At 40.4% G+C, this 25,000-nt stretch overlaps 1 protein-coding gene across 5 annotated transcripts in view; it reads right to left on the reverse strand.

Annotated features, from left to right (window-relative positions):
• Positions 1 to 23,918, reverse strand: part of scamp4 (secretory carrier membrane protein 4) — a 33,655-nt gene extending 9,737 nt beyond the window's left edge. For 2 of the 5 annotated variants that reach the window (XM_048614216.1, XM_020511935.2), the window contains exons 1-3: positions 23,807 to 23,918; positions 3,701 to 3,740; positions 1,590 to 1,718 (exon numbers count right to left, since the gene is read on the reverse strand). In XM_048614216.1, coding sequence (XP_048470173.1) covers positions 1,590 to 1,718; positions 3,701 to 3,707 — 136 coding nt within the window. In that variant the 5' untranslated portion in view covers positions 3,708 to 3,740; positions 23,807 to 23,918. Of the gene's footprint in view, positions 1 to 1,589; positions 1,719 to 3,700; positions 3,741 to 23,639; positions 23,723 to 23,754 lie in introns of those variants that run through there. The other 3 variants (XM_048614215.1, XM_048614213.1, XM_048614214.1) reach the window with 3 other exon arrangements.
• Positions 23,919 to 25,000: the final 1,082 nt, after the last annotated feature.

Genomic DNA, 25,000 nt, shown 5'->3' on the forward strand with positions numbered 1-25,000 from the left:
ATAATCAAACTTGCAGGCTTTGCCTGGAAATCGAATACCTCGACTTTAAGCTCAGTTGCTGTGGTACTCTGCTATTTGCTATTCAGTTGCAGAATACTGCATTCCCATTTGGGCTTACTCACCACAATCTAATCTGGTTGACACTCAACTGCAAGCTACTACATATTATGTGTCAGATTCATTGCATCGTACTTCGTACCGTCAACCAAAATTCACTGGTCACACTACATCATATTCAGACTGGGGAGGAAAAGTGCATCCCTGGATCAGGCAACAATGTCTCACAAAACAAATGCAATCTACATTGTTCTATTCCATCCACTAACTAATCTATTTGGAGAGTTATATGTTTCACAAGTTGGTGACAACAAATGTGCTAAAATGATTGGAAGTAACTGAAGCCTGAAAGCATTAACTAATCAGTCATTATGTAAGCTTCATCAGCAATTGATTTGGATTCATCTTGTATCACATAAAGAGGACTTCTACCCAAAATGCCTATTACAGGCTGCTAATAATGTACCATTCCCAGTCTTCACCCTATCGACTGAAGAAAATAATACTCTTCGACAACTTAGCAAAAATATTTCCCTAAGTGGAATTCTCTTCATAAGGTTTGGAAAGGGGGAAAATGCACAGATTTTTCAGCAGCCTACCATGAAGTATTCAGGATACCCAAAAGTGAACAACCACAGCAGTTGTGGCAGCAATAATTTGCAGATCTCTGTAATATTTTTACTGCAGGGGCCATTTAGATAGCTCAGGTATCCACAATTCAGCATCCATTTGGGTTCTTCAATAAAGTATTCTCAAATCAATTCAAGGCATCAATAAAAGCAGCACCCTGGAGAAAGAGGGCACTTAAAATTATCTGTTGGACTCAAAGTGAATAATTCTGTTATACAATTAAAAGTTCTCAACTTTCTAAAAGAACCCATGTATGGCTTCACTCCCTCTTTCTTTCTGTAACCACCTGGGGGTCTACAACTCATTGTTGCATTCCACCAATTCTGCTTCCCCCATTTTAGTCCCTCCATCACTGATAATCACACTTTCAGATGCCTTTGCTCAAAACTCTGCAATTCTCTCTAAAAAGTTCTACACCTTGCTTAAAATCTACTTGTGATGAAGCCCTTGGTTAACTGCTCATTAACTTTTTATTTGGCTCATTTTCAAGCTTTTTTTTGGTAAAGCATCTTTGTGAAGCACCTTAGGACTACATTAAAGGCATTACAGAAATGCAATGAACGTATCTTCCTCCTTAAGTAGAAATGAGTCTGGTGCAGACAAGTCAGGAATTCCATGGATTGTCATATGCAACTGGCCTGGACATCAATCATAAGACACTTTAAACAGGAAGAGAATGCTGCTGATAAAATAAATACTTTCCTTTACCATCCCCTCTCTTTTATTGTTGGTAAACAATTACTTATCACAATTTAGGATTATAAGAAGAATTAGAGCACCCTATCCTTGAAGATGACTGTAGATAGATGTAAACAAACCCACTGAGCAAAACTCTGTGCTCACTACATAGATGACCTATGCCATCCCAGCAGAAAGTATCATCCAGTTTGAAAACAACTTACAGATCCATAAATGGTAAATTCTCTTGACAAGATGACAGTGGTCTGGTGGGATCTCTTCCTCAAAATTTTGATAGAAGCAAGGTTTCAATGGGATAAACTTTGGAAGTGGGGGGAAATTATTTGTCTTTTCTAAAGAAAATGATAGATTTGTTAACGTGATAGTTACAAGCACATTTACTTTTCACTATTTATCATCTAAATTAAATGTTGCTGAGTGTTACAGAAAACAGGTATGAACATGAGCAAAAGCAAAATGTTGCAGATACTAGAAATCTGAAAATATGACAGAAAAATGTGTAAATACTCAGCAATAATGCTCTGCTAATGTGCATTTGTAGCTGCACAAAATGTGGAAAGTACATAGACCACTCAAATGGTTCCCTGAAAGGTAAGATGTAGTGATTCCTAGGTTAGTAAAATGGTGATAATTTTAAAATGTCTGCTTTCAGAAAGCTCAGACTATATCTCTTTCTAGCAAAATATATACGTCCTGACTGTTATTCCTCTTTTAAAGTAGTGGCAACATGTCAAATGAGTTAGATTCATAACATATAATACAGACAACTGTCAATGGCAGTGTGACTCAGTCTAATATTATAAAGGTGATCATTCAGACAACATGTCCATCCTGGGCCTCCTGCAGTGCCACAACGATGCCACCCGAAGGTTGCAGGAACAGCACCTCATATTCCGCTTGGGAACCCTGCAGCCCAATGGTATCAATGTGGACTTCACAAGCTTCAAAATCTCCCCTCCCCCTACCGCATCCCAAAACCAGCCCAGCTTGTCCCCGCCTCCCTAACCTGTCCTTCCTCCCAACTCAAGCCACACCCCCATCTCCTACCTATTAACCTCATCCCGCCCCCTTGACCTGTCCGTCCTCTCTGGACTGACCTATCTCCTCCCTAACTCCCCACCTACACTCACCTTTACTGGCTCCATCCCCGCCTCTTTGACCTGTCTGTCTCCTCTCCACCTATCTTCTCCTCTATCCATCTACTATCCGCCTCCCCCTCTCTCCCTATTTATTTCAGAACCCCCTTTCCCTCCCCCATTTCTGAAGAAGGGTCTAGGCCCAAAACGTCAGCCTTCCTGCTCCTCTGATGCTGCTTGGCCTGCTGTGTTCATCCAGCTCTACACCTTGTTTATCCCTGTGAAACAAATCTCAGGACTTTGAACCAGTTAAGTTAACAACTATTTATTTGTGAAAGATATGATGGATCCTTCCAACTATGGATTGCAAGGCAAAAAATACATATGATTATGGTCCCCTGTCTGGAATTTGGAGCTGATTTTTGTTCCTCCAGGCACCTGGCAAAAACTAGGAAATTCACCAGTGCGTATCAATACCGGATTTCACATGTAAATTCTTCACCATGGACACAGTTTTAAACTAAACAGCATGACCTTATGAAAGAGAAGTAAAAGAGGTTTTATAATTTTGAAACAGGGATTGAAAGCTTAATGTTTGGGCCAAATTTAAAACCTCACCATTTCTCCTTGCTGTGATTAAACCTACATGTTTAGTAGTTTAGCCTGCTACTGAAGTAGTTTTAATCATCTCTTGAAGACTTATTTACAGGTATTAGAAATTTTCTGTGCAATTACTGTTTGCACGAAACAAACAGAACAGTAAAAAATCATAACACGAAGATAGTTCTTGTTGGTGTTTATCCTGCCTAACAGCAAAACTAATACTCCTGTTCCCATGCTGTTTTTGTTTCAGATTATCTGAATATACACTTGCGATGGTTGTTCAGTGACAAGTGTGTTGGCATTACAACATATTATGCCTAAGGGTTCAGATAATCTACATATTCACAAACATTTAAATATACATTTGTAATGGCGGCTGAATGAGCTACCGTTCCTTCACCACTTAAACTTTTTCTTAAAAATAGGCATTACCCTCAGCAGTTACTCAATACTCATTTTCAGTTTAAACAAGCTTCTTCCATCATGTACCCTATATCCGTGCCTCATAATTCTAGACCCTTCAACCATCGGAATCTCTGCTGACTCAAGTTACTTAACAGTGTCTTTCACGTCTGTTGATCAAGACTGCACAAGTATTTCAATATTTTATTTCAGAGAATGTTGACAGAACTTACCAGTCATGTCTTCAGTTGGATGTCTTGACAACTGTCAGTTCTAAAGATCAAAAACATTTGAAAAGCAAGGATAAAAGAAATTCAGAATTTTATTTACAAATTTTGACATATCATTTAAATATAGGGTACATTTATAGTGTTAGTTCAGTGACAGTGTACTGACTTTAACATATCACACTTAAGGGCTCAGACAAGCACAAGTTTCTGATTTTAATTAGGCCATCTTGGGACTGAAAATATTAATAACCTGAACCTTTATCACTATTCCGTCAGTTCTGGCATTTCAGCATCATAAAATGCTGGAACGAGAAGCTGTATCCTTATTGTAACTTAGTTACTAATATCAATTGGATTTCTAGGCTATAGCAGAAGCAGTTCAGGATGGAGACAATTAAGAAGCCCAATTTTTACCGAAAAGTATAACATTCTCAGTTGGATCTGACAGGATGATTCCCTCAGAGGAGAATCTAAAACTGAAATATAAAAATAAAAGGTTTCCCATTTAAGGCAGAGGTGAGAAGGAAGTTCTCCTCAGAGTTGTTAATCTGTAGCTTCTCTTCTACAGAGAGTAAAGGAATATATTCATGACTAAGCGAGACAGCCCTTTTGATCAGCAAGGTAGCCAAGTGTTAGGAGACGGCAGGTAGGAAAGTTAAGGCCTCAATCAGATTGACCGTGATCTTAATGATTGGTGCAATAGCCTCAAGAGGCAAAATGACCTACTCTTCTTATATCTTAGTTACAAAAGATCCACAAGACTGCTAGAGGAATCAGCCTTTTCCCTCCTGATTAAAGTGAAAATATTTATTTTACTGTTATCTATTTCATAAAGTTTAATTAAGATTTTTCATAGCATATCTACTGGGCACTCTAATTATTTGTACACAAAGTATTGTATATATTCAAAATATTTATTGAAAACATAAAATCTTAAAAGAAAATACTGAAGTTTTAAAAATTTATCTCATGATGCTTCTTGCATTAGGAATGCAAGATCATCAAATTGTTAAATCACATGGAAGAATCCCACCCATATTTAAAGATAATCAGCATGTTCTATTCACAAAATTCAAGAATTTTTTGCTTAGGTTTTCAGCACAATGGCTACTCCTGGATTACGTACAACATGCACAAATGTTACAAGTGCAGTCAGTGCTGCTACCAGGTGGTTATATGAAAGATATGAAATAATGGCGAACACATGAAATGCAAATGTTGCCACAATACATTGGCCTAAAAATTTTCATCCTAAGTAATTGCAAAATCAATCTGAATTTTAACCGGTGTTTTTTTTTATAATTTGCCAGAGATGTTTCCATACCATGTGATTCAGTCAGATAATCTTTTATTTTAAACTACTTTCAAAGTTTTTAGGAAAAAACACACATATACAATGTTCTTCATAACCACAGGTAATTCCAAAGTGTTTTAAAGCCAATGAAGCAGTTTTGAAGTATTGTCATTTTTGTAACTTAGGTAATACATCAATTTCCATACCGCAAGCATCAACCCCTGCCACAAAATAAACCTGACCAGATAATCTTTTCACACAAGGGTGTTTCATATGGAATGAACTGCCAATGGTAGATGTAGGTACAGTTACAACATTAAAAAGGAATTTGGATGGGTACATGAACAGGCAAAGTTTAGAGGAATACTGGCAAGTGGGACTAGTGTAGTTTGGGAAACTTGGTTGGCACGGATGAGTGGGACCGAAGGTCTGTTTCCGTGCTGACTCAATGTTGAGAGAACCATTAACCAAAACACCAGTAATAAAATGTCTCTGGAATAGTGCCATTAGAGATTTCACATCCAAAGGAGGACAGATTGGGGGTCTCAGTTTACCACTTCATCTAAAGACAGCACCTCCAACAGTATGGAAGGTTTAATGTTTTATCTCAAAGACAGATGGCAGTAGTTAGCAAGACAATACCAGATACCATGCTAATGGAGCCCTTAGTTTGGAATACTATGTCATAATCTGCATCAGAGTCTAATCCAAACGGTTTAAAAATTGAACCTTTAATGTAATATTAAAAGCTGCCATTGTGGAATTTTTATGCACCAGATTGTAAATTTTACAACTAAATGGCTACACTTCAATCAATATTTTAGCCAAATGAATAAGTTAATCTAATGCCTTCATGATAGTAACCACATTATAATGGAAGAAAATGTTAAAGTCATGACACATAATTCCCAATAATGTCACAAGGAACAAACTAAGTGAACAGCTTATTTTTATTCACTCGTGGGACATGGCCTTTGCTGGCTGGCCAGCATTTTCTGCCCACCACCAATGTCCTGAGGAAGGTGGTGATTATCTGTCTTCTTGAATGTGCTGCAGGTAGATCTACAATGCCCTTAGGGAGGGAATTTACTACATCCAGATAATCCCATTTTAACTCTATTCTGCGGCAATGCTAAGCTGTGATAGATAAAACCTACAAAGAAAGAGTAAGTAAACACCATGAGTGAAAACAGTTCATCCTATTTCAACATATCATCTACTTTAAATTGGAAAGTGGCTTTGTGCAGATGCATAAAGGAACCTCTGCCACTACCTTTCAATTGCAAGATTTATAGCATTGAACAGAACTTTTGAAGTTTATGACTAATAGCTTGAAACTTATGAGGGAGCACAATAGCAGGGTCATCGGATGTATCACAGCGCGGTGCAAACTGGCGGTTATAATCAATCTCTATTTAGATTCACTGCCCTCATCCTTAATAACAGAGTATACGCTACCACTAAATCAAGTTAAACAAAATTATAACTGTTAGATAATCAAGAATAGAATTAAAGAATCACTCCTTTCTGCGATCCTCAAAACACACTGGTGAAATGGGGAGGAGAACGTGAGAAAGAAATCAATATCTCCACAGTTCACTTCTCTCTTCCAGCAGCTAAGTGAAATTTACATTGTTGTACATTTCAAAAACTCATCTCAAGAAATTACCACATGGAATCTCTCAATCATGATACCAGCTTGGATTACATACTAAAAAGGATCACTACCAACAGGAGAATATTTCAATGACATCCATTCCCAACTCAGCTGATAATAGTGGCTTGCCTGAAGTTCAATACCTTGTTTAAAAAGCTACTAATAATAATTGTCACCTCTTCTGCTTTAGTAATGAGATTTGCAGTAAGATCCTGGAAAGTCAGTTTTGTGTAGCCCTTTGACACAGTTCACGTAAGCTTCACTAAACATTGCCCTTATCAGCTTTTATGGTATTCTGACTAACCATGTTTTATTGGTAGTCATTAAAATAAAAGTTTTATATATACTTTAGTTTAAACTGAAACACTATTACCATCAGCAAACATGCAACAAAAACCCTCATTTTCACTTCAAAGGTCATATATATGTAAATACCACTAAGCAGGTTTCACACTATACACAATTTTATCCACAAATTGAAAGGATGTAATAAACATTGTGATCCAGAACAGTTTCACAGACTTAAATACCTTTATCATTTGTATCATCAATTTATAGCATATTATGGTTGAATCACTAAGACTTTGCCTCCTTCCTATCTCAGCAACCTCCACTGGTTCTTCATAAACCCTACCTTTTCCTCATCTCCCTTTACTCAAAACAAAGCACTAATCAAGCCTCCCCTCACTATCAAGATTTTGCAGTACGCAAAATGATGGCATTTGTCATTGACACAGAATCAAGCATAAAGATCTAGTGCGCATTTCATCTTTCATAACATTGCATTTATTCTGAGATAGTAAGGAACTGAAGATGCTGGAGTCAGAGATGACAATGTGGAGCTGGAGGAACACAGCAGGCCAGGCAGCATCAGAGGAGCAGGAAAATTGACACTTCGGGTGTTGCTGCCTGTGTTCCTCCAGATCCATATTGCATTCATTCTAGTGTTATCACAAGGGCATGTTGACATTTCACAATGATGTCATCAGACAGGCTAAACAGGCAGTCACACTGAAGAAGTCTCAAAGGCTGGACAATATTTTCTAATCATCCACTCCATAAACATTATTACACACCCTTGGAGTAGGTGGATCTCGAAACCCGGTCTTCTGGCTCAGAGCAAGGGATGCTACCAATGCACTGCAAGACCCCTCTCACAAGCTGCATCGCAAACCAAGTAATAAAATGCACTTAAATCAGACCTCCAGCAGCAAGTGATGACAATGATGGAGAGCAGCTGGAGCCGTTGAATGCAATAAAATGCATTGGACAAAAACGTTTTTGGTAGGGAGGGGGCTAATAAGAAGAGAGAGGGATCAGACAAAGGAATTCCTCAAACTATACATAGTCATTCCATAGAGTCAATAGTTATTTGCTTATTCTTAATGTCCTTTCTTGTTTCAAATGACCTGAAGTCAATGGAATAAAGATTCCCTACTTCATGGCCTTTGGATATCTGTTTTCAAATCTCACGTGATATATTTTTGGTGTAGTTGACAGGTTCCACTACACAGGCATAGAGTCATGATGGACGAGGTTGAATGACCCCTGGCTGAGATATAGCAGATGGCGGAGGTGTTGAAACTGAGAATATCCGGGAAGGAGGCTGATGCTGCTCAGAAGTCATTGGAGGCTAAGATACTGGCAGAGAGAATCAGATCTTTAGGCCAAATCCAGGCAGTCATCCAATTTGCATTCCTTGAATACTATGGAAGAAGGAAGCAGTACCCCAGATCGGATATTCTATTTGCTTATATGAGTAGGATTTGGGGAAAAGACCAGAAACACCTGATGATCCAGGAAATGAATACTGGATTGAGGATGTATAGCCATTTATGACATCAAGCAGCCTTAGTGCCAGTGAGCAGCTGGTGTTTGTGATGGTGCAACAGAAGCAGGAAAAACCCATCGGGAAATACTAAGAAGAAGCACAGACATTCAAATTAGTTTGCAGTAGATCTTTGAGCAATTGACTGGAATTTTTGCGGACAACAGTCCTCGAGGTACAGTAGAGACTTTATGCATATAAGCAAGCCAAAGGGGGAGGATCTTGTTTCATGTCCTTGGAACTGGCAAAGTTGTTCAATTGCATTATGCATCCTTCCTTCTGATCAGAGACAGGATACTGAAGACCCAAATAGCAGATGCAGTGAAGAATAGAAATACCAAATAGAATTGAGAAGGCCTAATTGCGATAAACTTCAGTTATCTTTCTCTGAAGCACAAAATCACCTCATCCAGATCATCAGGAAGATAAGACTCTCAACACAATTTACTGTCAGCAAGGATAAGAATATAGATTTCAGGCTGAAAAGACAAGCAGAACAGATTGCAACACCGGAAGTGCAGATCCAGCTGTCCTATCTCCATGGTAAGCCTCACAGCTGATCCAACTAAGTGATGCTTGAAAGAGGCACTGGAACTGTGACAGGGCTAGACACTTCAAATGAGACTATCTCAACAAACACTGCCATCAGGCAGAGACCTCGTCCAGTGCAATGCCTTTCTGTTCTCACCAAGTGTTAGATTAGTTAGTCCTCCCACTGAGGTTTGGCCTTCTGTAGTGTAATGTGGATTTCTCAAGGTGAGCATAAAATGTGGCAAGGCAGAACCATTGTGCCTAATTAACTGACTCAGGAGCAGAGGTGTCAACAATTACTCACTGATCCTTCTTAGAGTATCTGGCTGAGGAATGCAAGCTGATTGATGTCTGTTCCCTCATCCAAATCTTTCCTTTGCAGGGATCAGACATTCCTTATCTTAGCTGCGTTGAGCTCGCCATATCTGTACTCAATAACATTTTTCATAGCTTGGGTTTTCTAATAGTTTTTTTCTAATAAGACCCAATTGAAACTATTGGAAGGAAGAAAGTTGATAATACCTATGGTATTGGAGTCAAACGTATTAAGAGATATCTGGGTAAACTTGGAAAACATGTATGCTGACTGGTATGAGCAGCACATCACAAGGTTGGCATAGGAGTCTTTGAACTTGTTCTACGTACTCAAGGTGCAACAGCTGTACAGGAGCATAGTACTATTCGAGTAACAATGCATCGGGTTGTTCTTTTATCTGCACCAGTTCTTGAAGACTCATGCAAGCCATTGCCAATTGGTCAACATTGGGTCTTGTTGGAGTGTCATGTATCACTTGTAACAGAGCTTCCACCTGGTGCTACTCTGGAAGCCATCTTTGTTACCGTGGGAGAAAAGTGTAGGATTCCAACACAGATTGCCAATTTCAGCAAAAAATGTTCACTTCCGACCAAGGACACTTATAGGTACACCTAAATCTGCCACTATTGTGAATAGTGGACTAACTGGAGGAGATATCTCTAACCTAATTTCAAAAATAGACATTGGTGAGTTGGAGGGCTCTCAAAGGAGGCTACCTGTTTCTGCGCTCACTAAGTACATGGCATCATTCAGTAAAGATGACAACTATAAGTTTTGTGACATGGTAAGCAACAGGATTACAAATACAGATGATCGTCCAGTAAGGATTTCGTATGGCAGCATCACCAGGAAGAAGTCCAGGACTGGCTGCAGAAGTCTTTGGAGTGAGGTGTCATCCTACAGTCATGAAGTTCATATGCCTTCCCCATAGTCTTCACAAGGAAGATGGATGAAAAATGAAGGATTTGTGTCAGTTACTGAGCACTTGACACAAAGACTCCAAGAATGCTTACCCTCTATCTAGCATTGTGGAAGTTTTGCAAGTTCTTAAAAGGTGCAGAATATTACTGGTCTCCACTTAGCCCAAGGTTATAACCAGTTAACTAATGCGGTCCAAGACATTGAAAAGATAGCATTCTGAACAGGCAGCAGAGAACTTTGAATATATGAGAATTCCATTTGGGCTCTGTATTGCCCTTGCCACCCATACAAATGTATGGATAAAGTTTTTGGCAACCTTAATTTCCAGTCCCTCCTGATACATCTCGATGAGATATTTATCATCAGCTGGATATTTAGAGACCTTTGCAAGACTAGACATTGCCTTAGCCTGCTCATCCCAGTTTAACTTGGGAGTCAAACTAGAGAAATACCAACTTTCCAGAAAAAAAAAATAGTACTTGCATTTTTAAAAAAATCTCTGACCGTATGTGGGCTTTGCTGGCTGACCAGCGTTAACCGCCCATTCCCAGTTGCCCTTGAGAAGGTGGTGGTGAGCTGTCTTTTCGAACCACTGCTGTCCATGTACAGTACTATAGGTGGACCCACAATGCTGTTCAGGAGGTAATTCAAAGATTTTGAACCAGTGACACCGAAGAACAGTCATCTATTTCCAAGTCAAAATGTTAAGTTGTTGGAGGGGAACTTGCAGGTGGTGGTGTTCCCTCATATCTGCTGCCCTTGTACTTCCAGATGAAAATGGTCATGGATTTAGAAAGTGATGACTAATAAGCTTGTATGAATTTCTACAGTGTATCTTGTAGATTGTACACACTGCTGCTACTGAGCGATGGTGGAAGGAGGGGATGGTTGTGGATGCAGTGGAAATCAAGCAGGCTACTTTACCCTGGATGGTGTCAAGCTTCTCGAGTGCTATTGGAGTTGCACTCATCTAGGCAAGTGGGGAGTATTCCATCACACTCTTGCCTTGTAGATGATTGACAGGCTCTGGGGAGTCAGGAGGTGGGTTACTCATTCAAATTTTCCTCGCTCTGACCTGCTCTTGTAGCTACTGTACTTATATATAGAGTCCAGATAAATTTCTGGTCAATGGTAACCCTTAGGATGCAGATAGAGGGGGAATTCAGCGTTGGTAATGCTACTGAATCTTGAAGGGTGATGGTTAGAATTTCTCTGATTGGAGCTGGCTATTCCCTGCCATTTGTGTGGCATGAATGTCACTTGCCACTTGTCAGACCTGGATATTGTCCAGGTCTTGTTGAATTTGAACAAAGATTAGTTTCGTTATCAGAAGAGTCATGAATGTTGCCAAACACTGTGCAATTATCGGCAAACATCTCCACTTCTGACCTTATGATGGAAGGAAGGACGGACTGAAGAAACAGCTGGAAATGGTTGGGCCTAGGACACTACCCTGAGAAACTCCTGTAGAAATGTCCTGGAACTGAATTCACTGACCTCCAGCAACCACAACCATCTTCCTGTGTGTCAGTTATGACTCCAAAAACTTGTTACCAAGGAAGGTATTAACTTCCTACTATGACAAAATTGAGTGCTACAGCATCTGGCCTCGCCTGAGATGGAAAGGGAACAACATGGGTTCCTTGGTCTAGCTAGTTAACTATTGGAGGTTTGTGCAAGGCTATGGACAGTTGGCTGCCCGACTTCATGATTTGCTGAAATCAGAGGCTGCCACGAGTGGTCAGGAAAGAATGCATGAGGTAAGATACTTCACTTAGCACAACAGGGAGTTGGACTCCAGCATGTGAGGATTATTTCTGCATCCTCACGCAGAAGCTCGTCTCACCATCTGTTCTTGGTTACCCAGATTTCAAGTTCCTTTTCATATTGAAAACAGACACCAGTTTCATTGGCCCAGGAGCATGCTGTCACAGCTTCAAAGGCAAAAAAAGAGAGAGGTTACTGTTTGTGCCAGTCAGTTGCAAGCTAAATGAAAGGAAAAGGAAATTATTCCAGTATTGAGCTCTAACTGCTAGCTTTGAGGTCAGCAATTTTCCAGAAGCTCAGAAGCATTCTAATAATTGCAGAGTTTGAAGTGTTTACTGACAACAACCCATTCAGCTACCTTCAAATGTCCACCAAACTGGATGGAAGTGAGACTTAATGGACCATTGAATGTAGGCAGATCAGATTCCAGATCCAGTACAGGTCTGGCAAAAGTAATGCAAATGCTGATGTCCATAGTCAGAAGGCCGACCACAAATGGGAACCTACTCCTGCCTGGGTGGATAGTGGACACCATGCTCATGCCCTAAGTCAATGGCAGCATTCTGACCCAATTGCATATGATATTCGGACTAAGATTTACCAGGGAGTCTCTAGTATGCTTGAATGAGATCAGAGCCACGTCCAAACAGTTGGAGCTTGATGTGATTTCATCTTTGGCATCCAACTCAAGAGGATCTCAGACAGCTTCAACAGATTAATATGGATAACAGTAGACTGCGCCATTACTGGAAGGCCCAACATCTCTAACTCAGTGCCAGTTGATGAGTCCAAACCAGCATTGAAACTGCTGAGGTGCTGTAACAGGATTAAGGAGAAGAATGGTTTGGCAGGTTCATGACACGGAGTGGATGAAACAACACATCCCTCTCAAAAGCCTCAAGTGCTAGTATCAGTTTGTGATCAAGAAGGACACCAAGTGCTGAAAAAGATGACTGCCCTGACCAGAGAGTGGAGTTACTGGTCTGGGATGGCTGTTGATAGTAACAACTACGGTTGCAATTGTGAAAAAGTATATTTGGCCCAAGTGGGGAGCAACTTCACCCAGTGTAAGATCCTTGTTGCCAAGAGACTTCTCAAAGTACTTGCAGTGGATTTTACTGTCTGTGACCCCAGGACTAGGCCAAGCACTTTCTCATATTCACAGATATCTTCACCAAGTTCATGCAGGTCATTCTAATCATGACCTGAAGGCATCAATAATAGCTAAAGTGTTAGAGCATGATTGATTTGTCCATTTCAGCGTTTTATATCTGATTCACAGTGATCAGAAGTACAACTTCAAGAGCAAGATCCAACAAGATCTTTGCAAGTTCTATAGCATTGCCAAGAGCTACATCAACCCCTCTTATCTCACGTAATGGACAGGGCGAACAATTCAAACATACGCTGCATAACTGTCTGCGTACCTTGCCATACTCATCCATGGGCTATATCCAAGGTTGTATCCAGTGCAGGGAAACGTACTCCTGTGCTAGAAAATGGCAAAGGGAGGATCTGCCAGGAGACAGAAATGGAAGCAACAGGTACTTCTGGTCATGACTTCTGGAGCCCATCTGAACTAGACCCACTGTGGGTGGTCCGCCACAGAATCTGGCAGATCACAGGAGAGAAGAGGCTGAGAAAGTCTTTGACCAAATACTGGATATCATACCAAACCTTACAATTTGCCCAAACCTGTTGCAAGAAGAGAACAATGCCATTAATGTGACACAAACATTCTAGCTGTGATGGCGCAATTAAACATGCTAAATCACACAACTCCTTATCACACAGTCACTGTCCATTGGGCCATTGCCAGGATAACATGTTTCATGCAGGGAAGTGTATAACACAATCCTGAGCAGTAAGTGGTGATATTGATCAAGGACACTGAGCAAGGGAACAAAGCTGCTCACCAACAAGTGGTGAATGAGAGTGGCCAATTCAAATATAGAAAGTAGGAGCAACAGTAGGTCATTCAGCCCCTTGAGCCTTCCCCGCCATTCAATATGATCATGGTGGTCATCGTGCTCAATACCCTAATCTCACCCTCCCCCCTTTAGCCAAAAGAGCTATATCTACCTATGTCTGGAATACACAATGTCTTGGCTTCAACCCCACTTTCTGTGGTAGTGAATTCCACAGGCTGACCATCCGAGTGTAGAAATTTCTTCTCACCTCAATCCTAAAAAGGTGTATCCCTCATCCATAAATTATGACCAGTGGTTCTGGACTCCCACACCGTCAGAAACAACTTTCCTGCATCTAACCTGTCTAGTCCGGTTATAATTTAATAGGTTTCCATGTGATCCCCCTCATTCTTCTAAACTCCTGTGAATACAATCCTAACCAACTCAAACTCTTCTCATATGTCAGTCCTGTCATCCCAGGAATCAGTTTGGTAAACGTTTGCTGCACTTTCTCTATAGTAAGACCATCCTTCCTCAGATAAGGAGACCAAGAGTACACACAATATTCCAAGCGTGGCCTTATCCACATACTGTATAATTTTTACAGCAAGATATCTTTATTCCTGTACTCAAGTCTCTCGCAATGAAGGCCAACATACAGTTTTGCCCTCTTTACCATCTTCTGCACCCGTGTGCTTACTATTAGCGACCTGGTGCACATGGACACCCAAGTCTCATGCACATTCCCCTCTTTCAGTTTACAGCCCAAACAATCATTTGCCTTCCTATTTTTTGCAACCAAAGTGGATAATCTCACATGAATTCATATGACAGTTGAACAGATTCTTGCTGGACAAAGGTAGTAGATCTTTGGCAGACAGGGCTAATGGAAAGGGAGAGAAATTAGACAAAAGGAATTCCTCAGTAGAATGTAACCCACTTAGTAATTCTATAGTTACTTGTTTATCCTTAATTTCCCTTCTTGTTTGTGATGACCTGGTGTTCGTAGAATAAAGAAACCTTGCTTCATGATCTTTGGTCTATCTGGGTTCAAATCTCATGTTAAACAACTGACTGTCCTTCAATTTTCAAACATTTTATGGAAGCCTCTATAAAGATGAGGACATAATGCAAAATTCATGTCAAAGGTGCATTTTTAAAAAAATGTTTAAAAATCCATTGAAAATATGACATTCTATTTAAAAAATTGCTTTAGTGAGTTTGCTCAGTATTAATTATGAATTTAGTATGCTGTTAAAAATGTAGTTTGACCTCAAAAGGCATAACTTCAACAGTTTTTACAACAAAGCTAATGGCATTAAAGTTCTGAGGAAGGGTCACCGGACCCAAAATGTTTTTTCCTTCACAGATGCTACCAGACCTGTGTGGGCTTTTCCAGCAACTTCGTCTTTGTCGTCATAAAAGTGGATGTTCATTTAAATTTAGGTGCTTTCTGAAGAATTTCACTTATGTGGAATTGAACAGCACATACTCATTGGAAGTAATCTCTAGATTTCCACAATTAAGGTTCATATCCAACATGGTCAATTACCATCCCAGTCTACTCTTGATCATCAGTAAAGTGATGGAAGATGTCATTAACATTTCTTTTAAAAAGCACCTGCTCACTAACACCAGTGTGGGTTCTGCCACTCAGCTGCTAACCTCTCATTACAGCATTGGTTCAAACATGGACAAAAGAAGAGAATTCCAGAGGTGGTTTAAGAGTGACTGCCCTCGACATCAAGGTCAAATTTGACCGACTGTGACATCAAGGAGCTCTAGCAAAACTGCAGTCAACAGGAATCAGGGCAAAATTCTCCACTAGTTGGAGTCATATCTGGCTCAAAGGAAGACGGTAATGGTTGTTGAAGGTCCATCATCTCAGCTCCGAGACGTCTCTGCAAGAGTTCCACAGTGTAGTGTTCTAGGTCCAATTGTATTCAGCTGCTTTATCAATGGCTTCCTTCCATCATAAGGTCCAAAGTGGGATGTTCACCAATTAGTGCACAACATTCAGCGCCATTTGCAACACTTCAGATCTTAAAGCAGTCGGTGTCTAAACGCAGCAAGACCCGGACAATATTGAAGGTGGGGTTAAATGTGACAAGTAACATTTGCACCACACAAATGCTAGGCAATGACAATTTCCAACAAGAGACACTCTAACCACTGCTCCTTGGCAGTCAATGGCATTACTATCGCTGAATACCCCACTGTCAATATCCTTGGGGTTACTATTGACAAGAAATTCAAATCGGACTAGCCAAATAACTGGTGGCTACAAGAGCATATGAAAAGTTAGCAATCCTGCAGTGAACAACTCACTTCCTGACTCCCCAAGTCTATCAATATACAAAAAACATGTCAGGAATGTGATCAAATGCTCCCCAGTCGCCTGGATGAGTTCACTTTAACAACACTCAAGAAGCTGGACACCATCCAGGACAAAATAGCCTGCTTGACTGACACCACATTCACAAACATTCACTTCCTCCACCACCAATGCTCAGTAGCAGTGTGTATAATGTACAAGATATCATGCAGAAATTCATCAAAGATCCTTAAGACCTTCCAAATCCATGACTACTTGCATCATGAAAGCAAGGGGCACCAGATACATAGGAACATCCACCTGCAAGGTCCCCTCCAAGCCACTCATCATCCTGACTGGAATAATATTGCCATTCCTTCAGTGTCATTAAATCAAAATCCTGGAATTCCCTTCCTCATGGAATTGTGGTTGTACACCACAATGGACTGCATGGTTCAAGAAGGCAACTCACCATCATCTTTTCAGGGCAACTAGGGACTGGAAATAAATGCTGGTCAGTCAGCAAAGACCACATCCCTTGAGTGAATAAAAAAATGTTGTTGCCAGAATTGCTGTTAGTTATGATGCTGAATGCTAACCACAAAATCTAGATCCATGTTGTCCTCTTTGACACAATACCCATTTTTGTCAGATTTTCCCTCTGAAGTGCGTTGAGATGTTTTACTATGTTTAGATGAATATCGCTATATAAATGCAAGTTACTGACACTGCTTCTTCTACGTAAATTCAGAACCTGAAAATTGATGTCGGTGTCCTAGCCAAGTAGAAGTATCATTTAGCAGTTAAACCTATAATGGATTAGGGAAATTGGTCAGTGCAAATAGGTATCATATTGCAGTTACTTATTTCAGTCTATGCCACATCATCTGTTTGTGCCAGTTAAGTGATCCAATATCAGTGCTCATTTTTTGAAGAAAAAGACCAAGCCAAAGAGTTTAACAAGTACTGGTCCTATCTTTAGCCTTGCCAATGAAGAAGTATAATAGACAATTTAGAAATATAAACACATGGTGAATTTAAACATTTATTATCCTCAGTTGTAATCTGTCCCAAAAAGCTTCTTTAGTGTGAAACAATGATTTTATTTTTCTTCTACTGCTCAAATATGACACTTTTACATATTCCTCTCAACAAAACAATGAGAAAGGAACAGCACAAAACCAGTAGCTCTCAGTAAAAATTTAGTTTAGATAAATGTGAGGTGTTGCATTTTGCAAAGGCAAATCAGGGCAGGACATACACACTTAATGGTAAGATCCTGGGGAGTGTTGCCCAACAAAGAGACCTAGGGGTACAGGTGCATAGTTCCTTGAAAGCAAAGTCGCAAGTAGATAGAGTGGTGAAGAAGGCATTTTGCACACTTGCCTTCATTAGTCAGAACACAGAGTACAGGAGTTGGACTATCACGTTGCAGCTGTACAGGAGGCCACTTTTGGAATACTGTGTACAATTCTGGTCACTCTTTTATAGGAAAGATGTTCTTAAACTTGACAGAGTGCAGAAAAGATTTACAGGGATGTTGCTAGGACTGGAGAGTTTGAGTTACAGGGAGAGGCTGCACAGGCTGGAGCTTTTTTTTCCCCAGGAGTGTCAGAGACTGAGGGTTGACCTTATAGAGGTTTAAGATCATGAGGGGCATGGATTGGGTGAATAACCTAGGATTTTTTCCCCCCGAGGATGGGGCAGTCCAAAATTACAGGGCATAGGTTTAAGGTGAAAGGGGAAGGATTTAAAAAGAACCCGAGGGGTAACTTTTCCACACACAGGATGACGTGTGTAGGCAATGAGCTGCCAGAAGAAGTGGTGGAGGAATTTGGGCCAAATGCTGGAAAATGAGACTAGGTCAGATTGTTATAGTGTCATAGTGACATCTCAATTAGACTAGGGAAGTTTAAAAAAAAAAAATCTGTACAAACATGACAATTTTGGTCTCAGAGGATTTGAATGTTGAAAGTAAACAGAGAATCCGATTACGAAGAATACTGTTGGTAATTCACCTACTTAATTATTTGAGACATAACTGAGTATCTGTCCTGTAGTCTTCACATGATAAAACTTGATGCTACATTACTTTCCACAAACTCACCCAAATTTGCTGAGATTTTATATACCCTACTAAAAATATTAAGTCATCTTTCTTGCTTTCTTTTCCCTTCTGTGCGACTGTCTAACTTGCAAATAATTCACCCAGTTATCTCTTGTCAAATGTAATTATTTTAATTTACCAGCTTTTAGACTGAACATGGTGGGAATACATTTTTCCCTGGCATCACATGTTGTTGGTATTTTAATGTCTTGGCATGCTACCTCACTCTCATTATCTACAAGATGTGCAGGTTCATAGAAGTTTACCAAAATTGTCTTTTGCATTGTATGGGCCCAGATCAAAAACACAGGATTATTTATTATAAAATGCCTGCTGTTAAATCGCCCAAGCTAAACTGAATCCTGAAGGACCTCCTGAAATGCTGTGAATAGGACTTGGAATCTAAAATGACAGGATAGATCATATAAAGCATTAAAGAAACACTAAGACGAAAAACTTAAAAGATAGCTTATTTGCCTTAAACAAATATCAAGTAATCCTTATCTATTTTGATTGGTTAGCAAATGGATATCAACTCCTTAGGGGACTGCAGACAAGTTAGGGCTGTTTCCTGTGGGAAAAACAAAATCACTCATAAGCAGTATCATAACAAGAAAGGCAAAGAACTAACTGAAGTAGGTTTCATATTTACCGTTTAGTTCAGAAGCAGTCAAAAGGATTACTGCATTGCAGCTTTGGTCTTCAAAAGAGTCCCAAGTAATAAAGGTAGGATAGAATATTGCCAATATTGGACAGTACAGCATCCATATATACATCATTAATATACTTGGTTTAGCACTCAGATAATACCAGATATGAATAGAGATGGTGTTATATCTTGTTCATTAATGCTAGTGTAAAGCATGTGGGGGACATTTCACTCTGATAAAAGTGGTATACAAATGCAAGTTGGTGGTGGTGATCTTCAGCTGTTACATGAACAATGTACCACTAGAAGCTAACGAACACCACGCTTAAGAGTCCATTAGCAATATACATTGGTGTTGGGGCTTTAGCAGTCAAACTTCCCAAGATGCTTAACAAGAGTGGTAACAATTGAGATAACAAGGTGTAGAGCTGGATTAACACAGCAGGCCAAGCAGCATCATAGGAGTAGGACAATTGAGCCTATTTTGACATCAATCCACAGAACAGGACAAAAAACCAAAAGCTTATTCAAAGAGGTAATTTACAAAGAACATCTTATAGGGAAGGCTGAAGAGAGACAAAGGGACTTAGGAAGATCTTGGTGCAATTTGAAAACAAGGATGAGAACTTTAAAACTCAAGTATTGTCTGACAGGGAGCCAGTGAAAGTCAGCAAGTAAAGGTGTGATAGATGTGGGCATCGTTATCATGGACAACGTCTATTGTCCATCTCCAAGTGCCCTGAAGTTACAGTGGGCCATTTTCTTGAACAGAACTGAACGGCTTATTAGGTGGTGTAATAGGTCAATTAAAAGTGTACCCAACAATCATCTGGATAGGTTCAAACAGACTAGACCAGGTAAGGTGGGAGACATTTCACCCTAAAGAGATCAACTAGATTTTTATAACAATCCAGTAGTCTATTACTTACACATCTCTTTATTCTAGAGTTTATCCAATTAATTTCATTTAAATTGCTCAGCTGCTGCAATGGGAGTTGAACTCCTGACTCTGAATTACTAGCGTTAGACCTCTAAACCACCATAATCTCACCGAGAGCTTTACTTCTCTGGTTGTATCCTTGGTTTTTGTTGTGTTACCCATTGTTTTTCCCAAGTTGCAATCAGGTTGGAACTTCCAGCATCTTAATATTTCCGACATCAAAACAATCCAACCAATCTTAAATTGAAGAGATTGCATTTTAGCTGTTGAAAACATTCCTCCTGGTTGAACTTAGGCTGGATCTGCACAATACTAGCCTTATACAATGCTAAGCTGAGTTTTAAAATTTACATCCAGTTGATCAACAAGATTGTCTTCGCTCCATAGCAACACCCACCTTTGCCACTGCTTGACAATATCACATTGTAATTATTAACATAATGGATGGATGACAATGTGTACAACATGCTTAACATATAATTTGACACTTGAGGGAAGTGAACCAGCTATCATGTAGGCAGACATATTAAAACTGGAGATTGACTGCAAAACTATTCATAAGAATAAAGATATTGGTAGATAAAATTCCATACATCTAGCTATCCACCATGGAAAATATAGAGACCAATGATTAACAAAAAAAAGTGGTTTAACAACATTACCAGGTTTCCTGAACCAACAGTCTCCTTTGACTACAATGTGCAGTTAAAGGTGGCAAAAGAAAACAGTAGCACAAACAATTTATTAAGATAGGTGGCACGAGAGCTACAGAATCAAAGAATATTACTGTGCAAGTGGTGGTAATTCAACCCATCATGTCTGTACTGGCTATCTGAATAAACATTGCTTATTCATTGCAATAAACATTGCTGCTAAACAAAAAAAACCCCCAAAGAACTGCAGATTCTGGAATTCAGAAACAAAAACAGAAATTGCTGGTACAAGTGAGCAGGTCTGACAGCATCTGTGGAGAGAAATCAGAATTCACATTTTGGGTTCATTGACCTTTCTCCTGGACAGAAGGGTCTGTTCTGAAGAAGAGTCACTGAACCCGAAACATTAACTCTGCTTTCTCTCCACAGATGCTGGCAGACCTGCCCAGCTTTCCCAGCAATTTCTGTTTTTGATTATGACATTACCATTCTCCTGCCTTTTCTCAGTAACCTTGAAAATCATCTAATAATCTCCTGCGCACCTCAACTGAGCCTGCCTCCACTGTGCTTCCAGGCACAGGAACTTAACTACTCACTTTGTGAAAAAGTTCTCTCATCCCATTTGCTTCTTTTGCAAATGATCTTATGTGTGCCAACAGGTTCTTCCCATTGACTTTGTCCTACCCCTTCATGATTTTGAAAACGTATCCCGAGTCTTTACCTCTGCAAGGAAAAGATTTCCAACTCTTCCAATCTATCATTATAGCTGCTTTTTCTCAATCCTGAAATTGTTGTTGTAAACCTTTTCGACACTTTAATGTATTCAAATCATTCCTGAAGTGTGACACCAAGAATTACACAATATTTCAGGACTAACTAGCATCTTACACAAGCCCTGCATAATCTCCTTGCTCCTGTACGCTATGTCCCTATTAATAAAGCCTTGAATATTGTATTCTTAATTAACTGTTCACTGTTTGTCCCATCCCTTTAGGGACATATGCACATAAACACTCAGGTTTCTCTAATCATAGATACCCTTTAATGTAGCATTGTTTGTTTTATGTTGTATTTCTAAGTTTTTTGCACCAAAATGTATCACCTCACACTTTTCTGCATTGTACTTCATCTGGCATCTTATCTGCCCACTCTATCAACATGTTGACATCCTTTTGTAGTTTTACACTATTCTTGTACAGGACTTCTACAATTAGTGGTAAGGCCCTGGGGAGTGTTGTCAAACAAAGAAACCTAGGGGTGCAGGTGCATAGTTCCTTGAAAGTGGAGTTGCAAGTAGATAGGCTGGTGAAGGCGGTGTTTGGCACGCTTGCCTTCATTGGTCCAAACATTGAGTATAGGAATTGGGACATCATGTTGTGGCTGTGCAGGACACTGGTGAGGCCACTTTTGGAATACTGCGTTCAATTCTAATCACCCTTCTATAGGAAGGATGTTGTTAAACTTGGGAGGGTGCAGCAAAGATTTATTACAGGGACGTTGCCAGGACTGGAGGGTTTGAGTAATAGGGAGAGGCTGAATAGGCTGGGGCTTTTTTCTCCAGGGCATTGGAGCCTGAGGGGTGACCCTTATAGTGGTTTATAAGATCATGAGGGGCATGGATGGGGTGAATAGCCTAATATTTTTTCCCCAGGGTGACAAAGTCCAAAACTAGAAGAAATAGGTTCAAGGTGAGAGGGGAAAGATTTAAAAAGGATCTGAAATGTAACTTTTACAGACAGGGGATTTGCATGTATGGAGTGAGCTACCAGAGACAGTGGTGGAGATGGGTACAATTACAGCATTTAAAAGGCGTTTGGTGGGTCTCTGAATAGGAGAGGTCAAGACGGATATGGGCCAAATGCTGGCAAATGGGACTAGGTCAGATTGGGATGTCTGGTTAGTGCAGACAGGTTGGACTAAAGGGCCTGTTTCCGTGCTGCACGACTTTATAACTCTTCACACCTTACAATGCTTCCAGGTTTTGCATCATCTGCAAATTTGGAAATTGTCCCTATACACCAATATCTACATCATTAATATACAACACCACTGAACTTAAACTGACTGGCCTGCAATTCTTGGACTCACCCTTTATTTTAAAATGTGGTGTTACATTTGCAATTCTCTTGTCCTACGATATCACCCCTGATTTTAGGAAAAGATTGAAAGATTATTACCAGTGCCTCTGCAATTTCAACTTTCACTTTTTTCAATATTCCAGAATGCACCTCTTCCAGTCCCTGCGCTTTATCAAATTTACACATGTAGAGCTACTCCAAGAGAGATAGTAGGAACTGCCGATGCTGGAGTCTGGGTCCAGACCTGAAACGTCAGCTTTCCTGCTCTTCTGATGCTGCCTGGCCTGCTGTGTTCATCCAGCTCCACACCTTGTTATACAGCTACTCCAACATCTCTTCTTCATCAATTCTAAACCCTTCTTCCAGCTATTAAGTTTCCTTCTGTCACTATGTCCTAACGGCATCCCCTTCCTTTATAAAGGCTAAATTAGATGTAATTCATTTGTTTTTAAAAAAATTACGTTGCAGCCAGTATTCTTTTATACGTTAGAATATACAATGTTAAACCACATAATGTCTAAAACACAAATGTACAGGACTTCTACAATTAGTGGTAAGGCCCTGGGGAGTGTTGTCAAACAAAGAAACCTAGGGGTGCAGGTGCATAGTTCCTTGAAAGTGGAGTTGCAGGTAGATAGGGTGGTGAAGGCGGTGTTTGGCACGCTTGCCTTCATTGGTACATTCAGTGAGTTTTCCTAAGATTGTCTTTAGCAGCGTAATCAACTTTCACAAATATGACAGATACAAATATTGAACTATTTCCCAAAAAGTCCAAACCTCTGACCATTCCCTGAATATGTGGCTCTTTTGGCCTCAACCGTACTTAACAGTTTCCAGAAGGCAGCTATCCCGCTACCAAATTTAAAAAAAATCTCAATTCTTAATCACTCCACAATCTCGAGCGATTTATTATGGAGTTAAAAACAGAAAATTTAAGAAACACACATCAGGTTTGGGAGCATTTGTGCAGAGCTCACCATTAACATTGAGAAGCGGAGAGAGAAAAGATCTCCATCGCATCAGGTGATTTCTAATTGATAAGGCAACCACGTATATTACATAAAGTCAAACGCAGATTTTTTTTTTACTTACACGCTACTGTAAAAGCTCCAGTTCCTAGGTTTTACTCAGTCACCTTACTTACCGTTAGTCGTTCAAAATTAGCGGAACGCACCTAAACTTCCTTCCGGTCACCGCGAGCTCACGAGACGCCGGCAGTGACGTACGCGTAGTGCCCGCGACATGCTGAGTCATATAATCATTTTTCATATAAAATGCCGCGCTATGGACTGCAATTCCCGGAATGCCGTGCGGCAATGGCTTTGTTGCGCAGGCGTTTCGGGAGGAGAGAAAGTGCTGGAGTACGCTGGGTTGTTAAGGTATTGTTAGTGGGGATTGGTGAGTCGTGCATGTTGTTGGCACTTAATTCCATTCATTTTTGTTTCTAGTTCAGAGGCCCTTCGTCCGTACGTTTCAAGTGTGCCAGGGCTTTTCACAGTTAAATTTTTATTTTGACACACGGACTAGTAGGGGCGAAAATGATTTATAATTCAACATATTGTGGATGCTGGAAATCTGAAACCAGCACAAGAAGAGTCTTCTGAAGAAGCCATACCGGACTCGAAACGTAAATTCTGTTTCCGGACCTGTCGCGTCTCTCCAGTATTCTCTGTGAGAATTATTTTGTTTCTAGAGTTGTACAGCACGGAACCAGACCTGTTGATCCAAGTCGTCCGTGCCAACCAGTTAGTTATCCTAAATTAATCTAGCTCCATTTGGCCCATATCCGTCTAAACCCTTTCAATTCATCTACCCATCCAGAGATAGTAGGGACTGCAGATGCTGGAGAAACCGAGACCACAAGGTGCAGAGCTGGATGAACACAGCAGGCCAAGCAGCATCATAGGAGCAGAAAGGCTGATGTTTTGGGCCTAGACCCTTCATCAGAAATGGGGGAGGGGAAGGGGGTTCTGAAATAAATAGGGATAGAGGAGAGGCCAGATGCCAACTCTCTGACACCTCCTCCTAACGCCCCCTTGATCTTGATCATGACCCCACCCCTGAGCACCAAACAATCATCTCCCAAACCATCCACAACCTCATCACTGCAGGTGACCTCCCACCCACTGCCTCCAGCCTCATTGTTCCCCAACCCTGTACTGCCCGCTTCTATCTCCTTCCCAAAATTCACAAACCTGAATACCCTGGTCGACCCATTGTCTCCGCCTGCTCCTGCCCCACCGAACTTATCTCCAACTATCTGGATTCCATTTTCTCCCCCTTGGTCCAGGAGCTCCCTACCTATGTCCGTGACACCACCCACGCCCTCCACCTCCTC

The sequence above is a fragment of the Rhincodon typus genome, chromosome 29, assembly GCF_021869965.1.
Source record: "Rhincodon typus isolate 14 chromosome 29, sRhiTyp1.1, whole genome shotgun sequence".
Taxonomy (NCBI): Eukaryota; Metazoa; Chordata; class Chondrichthyes; order Orectolobiformes; family Rhincodontidae; genus Rhincodon; species Rhincodon typus.